This window comes from Stigmatopora argus, chromosome 20 (assembly GCF_051989625.1).
Source record: "Stigmatopora argus isolate UIUO_Sarg chromosome 20, RoL_Sarg_1.0, whole genome shotgun sequence".
In the NCBI taxonomy this organism is placed as follows: domain Eukaryota; kingdom Metazoa; phylum Chordata; class Actinopteri; order Syngnathiformes; family Syngnathidae; genus Stigmatopora; species Stigmatopora argus.
In genome coordinates, this window is record NC_135406.1 from 12,413,287 (window position 1) to 12,427,302 (window position 14,016).

Sequence of the window (14,016 nt, forward strand, 5' to 3'; positions counted from 1 at the left end):
AGACTTCTGTGGGGCATGGCGTTAAAATCTTATGAATAAATTAGCGAGAAAGACCTCGAGTTGTTAGAATTATCCGGACCGGGAGCGCGGATGGATGTATTCTCTTCTTCCAAGAATTAAACAAAGATGTGACTTCAGATGCCTCTTTTATTGTGAATTTGGAAATACCTAAGGATAACCTTATCAGATCCCACCATGTCACCATCTCATCCACATGTTTCCATGATGATATCTCCTCACTCAGCTAAAGACTTTGGGCCCTTTGTATGAGAATACATGTTGGCTAAGGATTGGAAGCCCATCATCACTCAATCTTTGTTTTATTCTCCGTCTCTTGATGTTTATTGTGTCCAATCTGAAAAAGTTAAACCATGCTCCATTTTGGAGCATCCACTGTTGGAAGACACCATGGTTGAGAAACAATGGACAGCCACATGGACCCAATGGTTCTCGCTGACCTGCCGGACACAATTTGTTCCTTTACTCCAACAGACATGGGCTTGTGTAATGTTGCTTTTGCACTTTTCACATGACTTCCAATCCGGTGTATGTCAAATGCAGTCTTTATAATTCAACTCTTCATTTCAGTAAATACTACAATGACATTTAAAAAGACTTTTTAAAAGGTACTTAGTCAAATGAAAATGACAGTGATGAGGATGGCAATCACATATTTGGATTATTATTCATTAAAAAAAGCAATTCTTTTTGTCACTTGTCCTGAATCAAGATGCCTCTTGAATTGTATGAAGTTTTCCTGCTTCCTATCTTGGTGTCCTGTGGAGCTTGGCCATCTTGGTATTTGTCTCCTTGACTGCCCCCCTCAGGTCAGTGGTGTGGTCCTGGATCAGCTTTGGCATATGGCCGATTTCATTCCAACTTGGTCTCAATTGTGGAAGCCTATTGACAGGGATGACGTTTAAAATGTTAAGACAAATTGTTAAACGAGCACTTTGTAATCAGTGCTTTTTTGATGAAAATGTTGACCATAATTCTTGTTAAACTTTTATTCTTAACAATGACACTAACCTTCAGAACAATGTTGCTCCACCTCCAGGAAAGGTGGGCCACTAAAAAAGCAAACATGTGGGGGTCTCTTTCAAGGTGCTCAGTCAGCTTGATGTCTGCCATCTATAGAAGAAATGGCATAATGAACATTTTGATGGAGAACATTGCATCGGTACAAAGTGGGTTAAGGATGACACATTGAGTTTTTTTTCTTGTAAATGTACTCGTTCTCTAGGCATCCTTGACCACCTTGCACACCATCATGGACTTCAAGAGGAAGATTTGTCCATTTTTGCCCATGCTCAAGGCTATTCTTGAATCCCAGACCTTGAAGGAATACTGCAGGAGCAGATCGCCTTGCGACTCGATGCATTCATCAAAAGCTGAAGGTGACATGTAAGCAAACTGGACTTGATTCCTGAGCAAATGTTTTGCCATCTTGTCATTCAGTTACCTTCCAGCATGGAGAGATGCATGGTATCATTGGCTTTCCCTGGGAATGCCAAGAGTTACATCCAGGGCTTTCTTGAGCTGCTCTTACCCTTCTTCACAGCATTGCAGCAGAATTTTAAATAAGCCAAAAGACACTTACAATGGCTGTGAGACACCGTTCTCACAAAATAGAAAGAATCTACTGTATAGGTATTGTCATATGCTCTGTTTGTGTTACGTCTTTTGGACCAAAATGCAGGGAAGCAGGCAAGGAGAAGGAAGTAGTACTCAATCGAAACTTTAATAACTTAAACTGTAGGCAATAGACTAACAAAAGACTTGGCGTCGAATAACAAAACCAAATCTGACGAGGGGAGACACGGGAAAGCTAGGAGCGAGGCACGCCACGTTGGATCGAGGAAAATGTGGAAACATGGCATGGTAATCAGCAGACGATCCAACAATGACAAAGCAGTCAGTGGGGTTTAAATAGACTGGCATGGGTTGACGAGACAATTCGGAACACCTGGGAAACACAAGAGGGACGAAGGATACACCAGGGGTGGAGACACGACAGCTGAACACAATGGGCAATCACTCAGACAGGAAACCAGGCGGGAAAAAGCATAACAAAACCAAGAAACCCTAACAGTTTGTCTGTTGTGTACTAAAGGAAGTTTAAGATTACATCCATGTTCGTTTCAGTGAGCTGTTTATGTTTTGTTTCATTATGTTAGGGGACCTTCATGAGACAAAATAAAAGGTGATGTTGAATTAATTTTTTTCTAATGGGGTTCAGGTTTACGGAAGCTGATCGCACTCACCTTGAAAATAAAATAAAGTCCTGGCCGTTTTTCAAATTAATTCATCTTTGGTGTGGTGTTGTTTTTTTGAAGTATTTTTTTCTTCATTTTTCAAATTAATTTATTGTCTGAGGGTGTTTTTCTTTGTTTTTCAAAATGTATTTTTGGCGTTATGTTTTTGAATTATTTTTTTCTTGTTTGTTTTTCGTTTTTATTTATTTTTTCCTCAGAAAGAAAATACATTCAAAAATCGAGCAAACAGCAGTTATCGACATATTTGGAAGTCTCGCGTGGACTGCGTCCCCCAAATTCTAGACAGGAGGACCCGTGCTCAAGTACACATCTACCTCCATTCAGCACAATCAAGTTTTATCCAGATATGCGGCAAAGACAGTGCGCGATAGCCCAGTCATCAAGTCACCTTAATGACAAGTACACTTCTAAGTTTCCTCTCATATAGAATTTGAAACCCCTCTTCTTGGCCACTCTGTAGTCAAACATTCATTTGGAAGGAAAACTTAAAGCATCACACAACAAACCCACACAGCGCAAAGACCTTTTCAAACATTCAGTAAGAGAGCAACTTTTTTGCTCAGTTTGTTGCCAATGTTTTATTCCTAAGGACAGGAATTTCTTTTCTCATATTTAGATGTAATTTTCGATTGTTTTCACTTTTTTTTTACCTGTCTTGTTCAGTTGTTTTTTTAACTGGTACTGCATTTTCTTTTTGTTGAGAACATGCTCTCAAAGTGTATGAAACTAGAATGCAATTAAACACTTGTTGTTGTTAATATTTGAAATAGATGACAAAAAGAAAAATGGACTAAATGTAATGAAATAAAAATGATTTTTCCTATTTGACTATTTTCTGTTCCTTTTTCACAATGAATTTTAGGCCTTACCTGACATGTTTCGCGGTATCACTTCCGCCTTCATCAGAATGTCAAGGCATTAAAAAAAACAATTCGTTTTTTATCAAATTCCGATCTTGTGAAAATGATGCGATCAGGCCCGATTTCCGATCTGATTTTTGATCAGTAGGAATCCCTCAGAAGAATATGAGAAAAGATAAGTTTTACAGAATTAATAGTTGTCAAGAACAATTTTTCACAGCAATGGTAACACTTGGAAGTGGGGTAGTTTGCTTCTACCAAAAAGAACTGATGTTTGTAGCAGAGAATGGTTTCGATCCATTGACCTCTGGGTTATGGGCCCAGCACGCTTCCGCTGCGCCACTCTGCTTCTTCTGACATATCACTTCACACTTTACAAGGTAACTCACAAAACTAATCAATCACATTGAAGCAGATATACTGAGAGCACGTGGGTATTCCCACCTGCTGACAGAGCTCCTGAGGACCACCAGCGCAAGAACCTTGGTCTCGGCCGGGGACTGGCATAGCCTTGGTTAGTCCTGCTATTCACAGAGTCATCCATTACGCATTAAAAAAATTCAATTACAATAAAAAAAGTGGTACGAGACATTCGGCCCCGGGATTTACAAAATAAGATACCATGTTGAATTTAAACATGCACTTAAGCTAATAATACCCCACCGACGAATCATTACCTTATCATGGTGGTGGGGTTTGTCAGTCCCTGTGACCCTTGGAGCTATGTTGTCCGGAGCCTTGAACCCCGGGGTAGGGTTATCCATGGCAAACTTGTCTGATGCGAGGGATCAGACGAATAATGGCTCAGAAGACCTCTTATGATGAGCAACATTATTGGACGACATCTTCCCTCACCCGGACGCGGGTCACCAGGGCCCCACTCTGGAGCCAGGCCCAGAGGAGGGGAGCGATGGCAAGCGCCTGGTAGCCAGACCTAGACCCATGGGGCTCGGCCGGGCACAGCCCGGAGAGGCGACGTGGGTTCCCCCTCAACTGGGCTCACCACCTGTGAGAGGGGCCAAAGAAGGCGATCCCCGGCTGCAGAAACTATCTCTTGGGGTGTGGAATGTCACCTCTCTGGTTGGGAAAGAGCCTGAGCGTAATGTTGAGAAATTCCGGCTCGACATAGTTTGGCTCAGCACTACACAGCTTGGGTTCCGGTACCACCCCTCTTGAGGGGGCTTGGACACTCTTCCAGCATCCCTCCATCTTCGGGTGGGGGGACGGCACCTGATTGTTGTTTGTGTGCATGCACCAAAAAGCAGTTCAGAGTACCTACCCCTTTAGGAATCCTTGGAGGGGGTGCTGGAGAGTTCTCATTATGGGGACTCCCTTGTTCTGCTGGGGGACTTCAATGCTGATGTGAGACCTCGAGGGAGTGATTGGGAAGAACGGCCCCCCTGATCGAAACCAGAGTCGTGTTCTATTGTTGGATTTCTGCGCTCGTAGTGGATTTTTTCATTGATAATACGGTTCCAGACTCTGGGTTAAAAGTTCTCTTTATATTTTTTTTCTGAACATAATCACCTACCGGAAATGTATCTTGATGAAAATATCTGAAAAAATTCAAATCTGGTGCTGTGGTTTTTGCTTGTTTAAGCATGTGCTGCTCCCGCTCTGACAAAGAAGTGGGTTGTATTTGAAGGAGTTCTTCAATTCCACAGTCATCACTGACATTATAGTTTGCTGACCAGAATGTCAGATGGTTGCTGTTTGACATAGCTTTCGCGAAAATGTATAAACTACCAATTCAGATGATCACGCTAGATCAAAATGATACATTTCAAACATTTTTCAAGTGTGATTTCTGGATTTTTCTTTTTAAGGTGGACCTGCACCTACGATGAAAATGTCAGAACACCATGATTTCTAAGTGGGAGAACTTGCAATATAGCTGGGTGTTCAAATACTTATATTGAATTCACTGAATAAGGTTATAAAGACACAATAGGATGCTATTTGTATTGAAAGAAACTTTCATCATGGCCAATAGTGGATGCATGGATACTGTGCTGTCTAACTTAAAAATGTGTTATTTCTCTTTGAAGCAAACTTTTGATAAATTATAAAGACACAAATGCCCCAACCAAAACATGGCCCAAACACAAAACTTTACCTCAATCAAAAATCAGTTTTAAACAGTGAAAAATAGTGCTTGAGTGCATTTGTTTTAATCTCAGCTATGATTTTGCATTCAAATATTTTTTTTCTTTAATTGAAGAGTTTTTTTTTATTATAGTGAGGTTATGAATTGTTTGAATGCACAGCAATATTTCCATTAATGTAGTTTAACAATATACTCACGATGAAAAAACAATCCAGAATTTTCAGAGAAGAGTTATTTTTTCAATGATCCACAAACTGGTTCTTTTTAATTCTGCTGAGCAAAATACCACCCACCTATTACTTCATGTTTGGCAACTAACACCTTATTAGGCTACTGTAGCACAATCTTTGCAGTGATGGTGAACGACTGTTGAAGGAAGAGCACTCTGTCTTCCTTCTCAGGTTCAATTAATTTCGGATGTGGAAGATTTTGGGTGTCCAAATACAGGATGGAGGCGATGAACAGTGACTTCGAAGCTTTTATTACAGAATATTCTGAGCACAGGTGAACCACAGGCAAGGCTGTCGTCCACAAATGCGCCGAGACAGACAACTTACATTCATTCACCTTTATTCTCTCAAAACGGTGTTACCGAAACCGAACAGGGATGAGATTTTCCCCTACTTCATTGAGTAAGCTATTTGTTATGAACCGGCAAATAGAAGATTGACAATGTTGCAAGTGTTCAAGGACACATCTGGCTACAGGACAGAGCTCTACTAAGGAGAAGCTCTTTAAGTTGCTTGTTTGTGCCTTGGAGGAGAGTCTTGGAGTTGTGGAAGCTGGAACTCTGGACGATAATCGGGACTGCAAAAGAATGAGAGTCCATCTGGAAAGTGTAGATTTAGACCGTCTGGGCTGCATTTGATGACAGGAAACATCTTGATAAGAAGGTGCCAGCCCATCAAGTTGACAGGGCACTTTGATGAAGGAATGAGTTAGAGTTTGTGAGTAGCATTTGGTGGCTACCGGGGAAGTTAAAGGCAGGATGACCTCTTCACCCTTGTCTCTTTATTTCTGCGTGCATTTGGGAATGCCTATTAGTGAACCTATCATACCACTACTAGGATACAAGACAATCCTCTGTGAAATTCTTGCAAGAGAGAATCGAACCGACTTGTCTCTGTCTAGGTTCAAAGGACGTCTCAGCTCTCAAGGGAGGGGTGAGAAAATAGGAGTGAGAAGTCAATAAAGGACCCTAGTTACAATACAAGTTTTAGCTCTCAAAACAAATGAAGGTCATGTAGAGCCGAAGGTTCTTCTCCACATTCCAGCAGTCCAAGAGGATTCGACCATCCTGTTGTTTGGTCTAACTAAGGAGCAAAGCATTTACTCTGTTGCAAGCAGATGTACTAAAATGACTTTTCTAATGTAAATAAGCTAAGTAAAGCAAAAATAAAAATTTAGTTACATTTCTACCAATTATCACCTTCAACATCAAAGATAAAAACAATTTACCATTAATTTCAGACAAAGTTACTGTATTTTCACACCTGTAGAAAGAAAACAATCTTTTATATATTAATTTGTCAAATTGTTCAAATTAATGTATTCATTTTCCTCTTAATTTTAAATTTTAGCAAATAACGCTTCTCTTTTTTGTCACTTTTGAATTTGGAAGGCTGATTTTGTCAACAAAAAGACCCAAAAAGTATTTTTCACCAAAAAGAGCTTTATTGGAACTACCAAAAAGATGACACGTTGAATCGGTTTAAAAACGTGATTCATCTTATAATATGACAAAAGTATAAGGACGTTGTAGTACTTATTTTGAGCAAATTCATTGTCTTTCACACCATATTTCTACTGTTTCTTAGATCCTAGATTCAATATATCAAATATTTTCATTAAAATGTATCATGTTTGAATAACACTCAATATTCTTATTGGATTTGCTAGCAAATTCAATAGACAAAAACTGCAATTTCTCAAATTTCTTAGGCATGTCTTTAACTGTGAAGACATATTTTCCATATTTTTACATCACATTATTGATTTACTTTGTAATTTCCTAATTTAAGCTCTACTATTACGGATAGAATTTTGAAGTAAATAAAATCTTCAAAGACACTCAATTTTCTTATACAGTAATACCTTGACATACAAGTGTTCCAACAGACGAGACAAATTTGAGATATGAGCATACCAGATTGCCAGTTTCCCAATTGTGAGTCGGTAGTAAATTAGAACAATTTTTTGTGGGGGTTTTTAGGATGGAAACGGATTAATTTGTATTTTGTTCATTTCTATGGGAAGAATTGACTTGAGATACGAGTAAATTGACATACTAGCTCAATCCCGCAATAAGATCGTATCTTAAGGTATTACTGTATTTGAAGTGTGGATCGATATTACACATTAAAAAGTGTAAACAAGATTTTCAAAATGCAAAATACAATTATACTTTGATTACAATGATCTTTCATACAGAAATTGAAAAAGCAAGCAAAGCCGTCATTGGCCGCTCACTGATTATCACAACACATTTGCGCCTTTTAAGTCTATCCTTACGACTAAATCTCTGGCAAGAATCTGAGCAGGAAAAGGGTTTCTGACCAACGTGAGTAATTGTGTTTTTAAGGTATTCCTGCCACAAATTGAGCAAAAAAAGGGCTTTTCTACTGTGCGGGTTGTTAAGTCTTCTTTTCAGGTTTTTCCAATTGTGTAGCTTTTTAATTGGGCTGTTGTAGCGAATCTGTGGCCACAGACTGAGCAGGAAAACATTGTTCTCTAGTGTGGGTTAATACGTGTTCTTTTAAGCTTCTCCTTTGGGAAAATGTTCGACAACAAACTGAGCAGGAAAATGTTTTTTCAGCAGTGTGGGTTCTTGTGTGTCTTTGTAAATCTTTCTTTTGAGAAAAGGTTTTACCGCAAACTGAACACGAAAATGGCTTTTCACCCGTGTGTGTTCTTGCATGACCAATTAAGTGTCCCTTCCGTGTGAATCTTTGACCACAAACTGAACACGAAAATGTTTTTTCACCAGTGTGGGTTCTTGCGTGACGAATTAAGTTTCCCTTCTGTGTGAATGTTTGACCACAAACTGAGCAGGAAAATGTTTTTTCACCTGTGTGGGTTCTTGTGTGGCTTTGTAAATCTTTCTTTTGAGAAAAGGCTTTACCGCAAACTGAACACGAAAATGGCTATTCACCCGCGTGTGTTCTTGCATGACTAATTAAGTGTCCCTTCCGTGTGAATCTTTGACCACAAACTGAACACGAAAATGGTTTTTCAGCAGTGTGGGTTCTTGCGTGACTAATTAAGTTTCCCTTCTGTGTGAATGTTTGACCACAAACTGAGCAGGAAAATGGTTTTTCACCTATGTGGGTTCTTGTGTGCCTTTTTAAGCTTCCCTTCTCTGTAAATCTTTTACCACAAACTGAACACGCAAATGGTTTTTCACCTGTGTGTGTTCTTGTGTGGCCTTCTAAGTGGTGCTTTAGAGAAAAGGCTTTACCGCAAACTGAACACGAAAATGGTTTTTCACCAGTGTGGGTTCTTGTGTGCCTTTTTAAGTTTCCCTTGTCTGTGAATCCTTGACCACAAACTGAACACGAAAATGGTTTTTCGCCAGTGTGGGTTTTTGCGTGACAATTTAAGTTTCTCTTCTGTGTGAATGTTTGACCACAAACTGAACACGAAAATGGTTTTTCACTAGTGTGGGTTCTTGTGTGGCCTTCTAAGTGGTGCTTTAGAGAAAAGGCTTTACCGCAAACTGAACACGAAAATGGTTTTTCACCAGTGTGGGTTCTTGTGTGCCTTTTTAAGTTTCCCTTGTCTGTTAATCCTTGACCACAAACTGAACACGAAAATGGTTTTTCACCCGTGTGTTTTGCTGCATGACTACCGTAATTACTCGAATATAACGCGCACTCGAAAATAACACGCAGGTATAACTTTGGGCCAAAAAAATCTGGAAAAACGCAGTACTCGAATATAGTGCGCACCTAAAATTTCCCGCTGACGAAAATCAGAAATCGTACCTTTTTTTCTTCGTTTCACGATTGTTTTGTTCAAACAAATTTATTCATTAGAATCCTTCAAATGAAGAGTTCCTCTCTCTCTTTGTCTGTCCTCTCATACATCTCTTCGTTGAGAATCCTATCAACGTCAACGCTTCCTTCATCCACTTCCTCTTCCTCCCACAACACATCATCCGATTGGCTTTACGAGATGACGTAAAATCCGTGCGTCAAAGTGAGTTTGACAATGCTTTTTTCGATCGAAAATTTGTAATTTATTTTAGTTATTGATTATAACACTGAACTGAGAGAGGGTGAACTGAGACGGGTACGAGGCTAGAGGGGGGCAGTGGTGGTCTCGGCTTCACGAGATGACGTAAAATCCGTGCGTCGGCTCTACGAGATGACGTAAAATCCGTGCGTCAAAGTGAGTTTGACAATGCTTTTTTCGATCGAAAATTTGTAATTTATTTTATTCAATTCAATTTCAATTCAATTTATTTGGCAAGAAAAAGCACCAGGCTAAGGGCCATGTAACAAGACAAAAAAAAAAAAAAAATAAAAAAAAAAAAAATTAGTTTTTGATTATAACACGCACCCCCAACTATTGGAATTAATTATTTTGCAAAAACCTGCGTGTTATATTCGAGTAATTACGGTAATTAAGTGTCCCTTCTGTGTGAAGGTCTGACCACAAATTGAACACGAAAATGGTTTTTCACCAGTGTGGGTTCTTGTGTGCATTTTAAATTTTCCCTTATGTGTAAATGTTTTACCACAAACTGTACATGATAAGGGTTTCTCCCCAGTGTGGCTCCTCATATGTGTTTTCAAAGAAGACTTTTCCCCAAAGGTTTTCCCACACTGAAAGCATTTGCAGAGTTTGTCGCCACTGGGATTTTTCTTAACATCTTCAACATCAATAGTTGACCATTTGACACATTCGTTTTTGATTGGAGGTTGCTCTTCTCTTTTGCACTGTTGAGAGAACTCTGGCTCCTCCGCTTTAATTTGGGGCCATGCTGAGGCGTTTGCAGGCTCCGCCCCTCCGCTGGCCACGCCCAGAACATCTTCACTCTTGAAAGGCTCATCAGTTGACCATTTGACACATTCCTCGTTTTTGATTGGAGGTTGCTCTTCTCTTTTGCACTGTTGAGAGAACTCTGGCTCCTCCTCCTCTTTAATTTGGAGCCATGCTGAGGCGTTTTCAGGCTCTGCCCCTTCGCTGGCCACGCCCAGATCATCCCACTTCACAGACTCACCAGGTGACCAGGTGACATAATCTTCCTCCTTTTTGATTGGAAGTTGCTCATCTCTCGTTTTTTGTTGAGGGAACCCTGCAAAGACACGGAGATAAATGATTAAACATTTTCCAATTCAAATGACTGAATTTCTTGTTCACAGAAATGAAACCAAACAGAAGGAGGGGGCCATACATTCATTTCGTCAGTGTTATGGCTGTCAGCCTGGGTATACATTATGTTGTGGGTTTTATTGTTTTTGTGTTTGGTTTTGATTTGCAGTTGCCTAGAGCTGTGGCGCCACACCTGTGGCGGAGCCCTGCCCAGCCCAACACAGCTGTTAAGACTTCCCACTCATCCCTCCTCCAATCACGGTCCACATCCTGACCTTACTTAAACCCTTCTATTTTTTAGTTCTGGGCTCGACTGTCTGGCATCCAGGTGATAAGGCGGTGGAGTCCTTACTTGCTTTAGAAGACACTTGTCTAAAGTTAAGTAAGTTGTGTTTGCCCCAGCTTGACCTTATTTGTGAGTACAGACGCTCCCCTACTTACGAACGAGTTAGGTTCCGAGCGATTGTTCATAAGTTGAATTTGTTTGTAAGTTGATTCAGTGCTATATTTTGTATTATAATTTATGTTTAAGTATAAGTATACTTAAGTAACACGCATTGGTTTGTACTAAAAACATTTAATAAAATGGAGAGAATATGTACAGTATTGTAAAGAGAGAGAGAGATTTATGAATTAGAAACTGGCCGAAAGAAGCGATCTAACGACGATTGCACAGTTTTCTTCTTTTTTTCATCATAAATGATCCGGTAGCACTGTATGGCATCATTCAATTGATTTGCAAACTTTGTGCAACGTTCAATATTTGGGTCCTGCTGCTCGATCTTTCTGTTTATAAATGGTACTGACGGTCGAACGATTCAAGTTGTATGCCTGTGCAACGCTCACCACTCTCATGCGCATCAAGCTTTGTTATTATTGCCACTCGTTTCAAATAAAATGGCTTGCCTCTTCCTTGCACCTCCCTCACTAGAAGCCTTTTGCTTTTCATCAACCATATTGAATAATGGCTGCACGAGATATTTCATGATAAAAATGAAAAAGGTTCTTTGCGCACTGGAGATACGTCACACACTTAGGCAACTTACGCACTGCAACGAACTGGGCAGAGGAAGGTGGATGCTGGGTGAGCTGAGCGCTCACAGCGCCAGGCGTCGGTATTAGCGGCGGAAAGAAGCACTACTCGGAAAAAGGCGCGCAATACAAAATCGAACTTATGAACATTTTTCGACATAAACGCAATTTGCAGACATGTTCGTATGTACCATTGTTCGTAAGTCGAATGTTCGTAAGTAGGGGAGCGTCTGTACTATATTCATTGTTATATAGGGTATTTATGTTTTGATAAAGTAAATTATTTTGGGCTGCATTGGAGGACTTTAGATAAGTTTATCCACCACCGGGGTATACATATAGTTGTTTGCACTTAATTCGTTCCGGGACTGAGCTCGTATGTCGATATTCTCGTAACTCGAACGGATGTTTCCCATTGAAATGAACTAAAAACAAATTAATTTGTTCCAAACCTCTGAAAAACACCAAAAACAGGATATTGGATTGGAAACAAATGTTTTATTTCTACTAATGGCCAGCTAGCTATTAACAAAGTAACACATAACTAGTGGTTTAATATTACTAAAATGTGTTTAATAGAACTAAAATTAGACGGATTTCGCGGAGGGTAGGGAGAGGGACATAGAGGGGGGCAAGCGTGGGAGACTTTTTGCACCGGTGAATCGTAATATAACAAACAAATTTAAATGAACTTGGATTATGATGCAGACACACTCAAAAATAAGTTTAATCTAACCTTACACTAAACTTAATTCTAATTTTGTTTTACATTTTTTATACCTTCTCCTGGCCAGGTTGGCTGTTTGCCCCGCCTACAACCTGACTTAGTATCGATGGGCTGTTTGCTGTTGTATTCCCTTCAAAATATTCCGAAAATGATGCACACAAATATCCTCACAATAAGATAATGCACGACCACTTGCCAACGAGAAGTAGTCTTGAATTAGCGATCGCTCCCCTAATGGGAGCTAACAGGCTAAGGGGGAAAAAAACTGAAAAAAATGCAACGCTCCGCTCAGTGCCCGCAGAGAACTTATAAAGAGGTAGTTGCGACCAGAGATATTACACGTGGAGTTGCAGGGGAGAGAGCCAGTGCCCCTGATATTCTTATGAGCAGCCAACGAGAAGTAATATACTATACTCCTCGTATTAGCGATCGCTCCGGCATTCGTGCTCAGTGATGGAAAAAACACTGAAAAAAATCCAACGCTCCGACCAGTGCTCGTACATATCTGTTATACACGAAAGAGATGCGGCAAAAAAGACAGTGCGCTCCAATGATAAACAGCCTCTCATGTCTTGGCCACCTGGCTTTCTCGCATCTCGAAATTTTTCTCGTATCTAGAGATAATTATTTGCTCGAAATTTTACTCGTATCTCGAAATGCTTGTATGTAGGGGTGCTCGTATGTAGAGATACCACTGTACTGGGAATGTAAAATCTTATATACTTATATCGGCAGTGGTTAGGCTGGAAAGAAAGGATAAATACGCTGGTCGCTACACTAACGAAACTAAACTCAGGTGCCAACTTCTCCGAAAAGTAACAGAAACTCCGGGACACCGGACAACCTCCCTAAACTCTGGAAATCCCCCAAAAATGTCAAAGCAACTATTTCAGAAAAGTACCAAATTTCCAATTTAAATGCCTCGAAATTCACACCGTCGCTACGGCTTACTCACCTTACTTCTGCTTTTGATTCAACTGCACTGTAAAAAGGATGAATCCGGTAACATGAGTGCATTGTGAATCTTTTGAGTTACAAGTTCTGACAAATGATTTGTCTTGTGGGACTTAAGCGTGGCAATCGATCCGGAATCGATTGTACAAGCCGCACCCTTAAAATTGTTGAATTTTACAATTTCTCGCGTATAAGCCACCCCCTGATTCACAATTTTCACCTCCATATTTATAGGTTTGATCGGGAATACAAATGTTACTTTGAAGGGAAAATCTAAAGAAAAATCATCACAAGTGTTATTTCTGAGACACTGTATGAATCAAAAGCACATTATTACAGTCAATATCATAAGGAAGTTAATATGTCTGTCTTTGTAAATGCTAAATATCAAATTATTCAATTTGAAAAAAGAAATAAGTCTATCTTGATGAGAACCTGATGCTTTCTAATTAAAGAAATTACAATTTTTTTACCAGAAGTATAAGATGTTGTGGCAGCCATATTGCTTCCAATATCAAAATATCTCAATTCCTTCGATAGTATTTTAGAACCATTCAGGCCAGTAAGGTAAAACATTTCAAAACATCCCAGGCGGGTGGCAAGGTATTTGGCTTCCGTGTGCTCGCAGCGCTTTTAACCCTCAGAAACTCTCTCAATACTCAAAGAAACAGCATATTAGAGCTATACAGAGGAAATGCCTGACGTGAATGACAACAGAATGAGGGTGGGAACGCTTGGAAAATG

At 39.9% G+C, this 14,016-nt stretch overlaps 2 protein-coding genes across 2 annotated transcripts in view; both read right to left on the reverse strand.

Moving 5' to 3' along the window:
* Positions 1-6,897: 6,897 nt before the first annotated feature.
* LOC144066173 (uncharacterized) lies at positions 6,898-9,190 on the reverse strand (the record flags this gene model as incomplete). Its single annotated transcript, XM_077589516.1, is given in 1 exon segment — positions 6,898-9,190. A coding segment is annotated over 1 exon segment (1,275 nt), but the record flags the coding sequence as incomplete, so codon positions are not given.
* A 620-nt stretch (positions 9,191-9,810) lies between these two features.
* Positions 9,811-14,016, reverse strand: part of LOC144066174 (uncharacterized) — a 9,138-nt gene continuing 4,932 nt past the window's right edge. Inside the window, exon 3 of the mRNA XM_077589518.1 lies at positions 9,811-10,542. Within this exon, the coding sequence (XP_077445644.1) occupies positions 9,845-10,542 (698 nt within the window). The 3' untranslated portion in view covers positions 9,811-9,844. The remainder of the gene's footprint in view (positions 10,543-14,016) is intronic.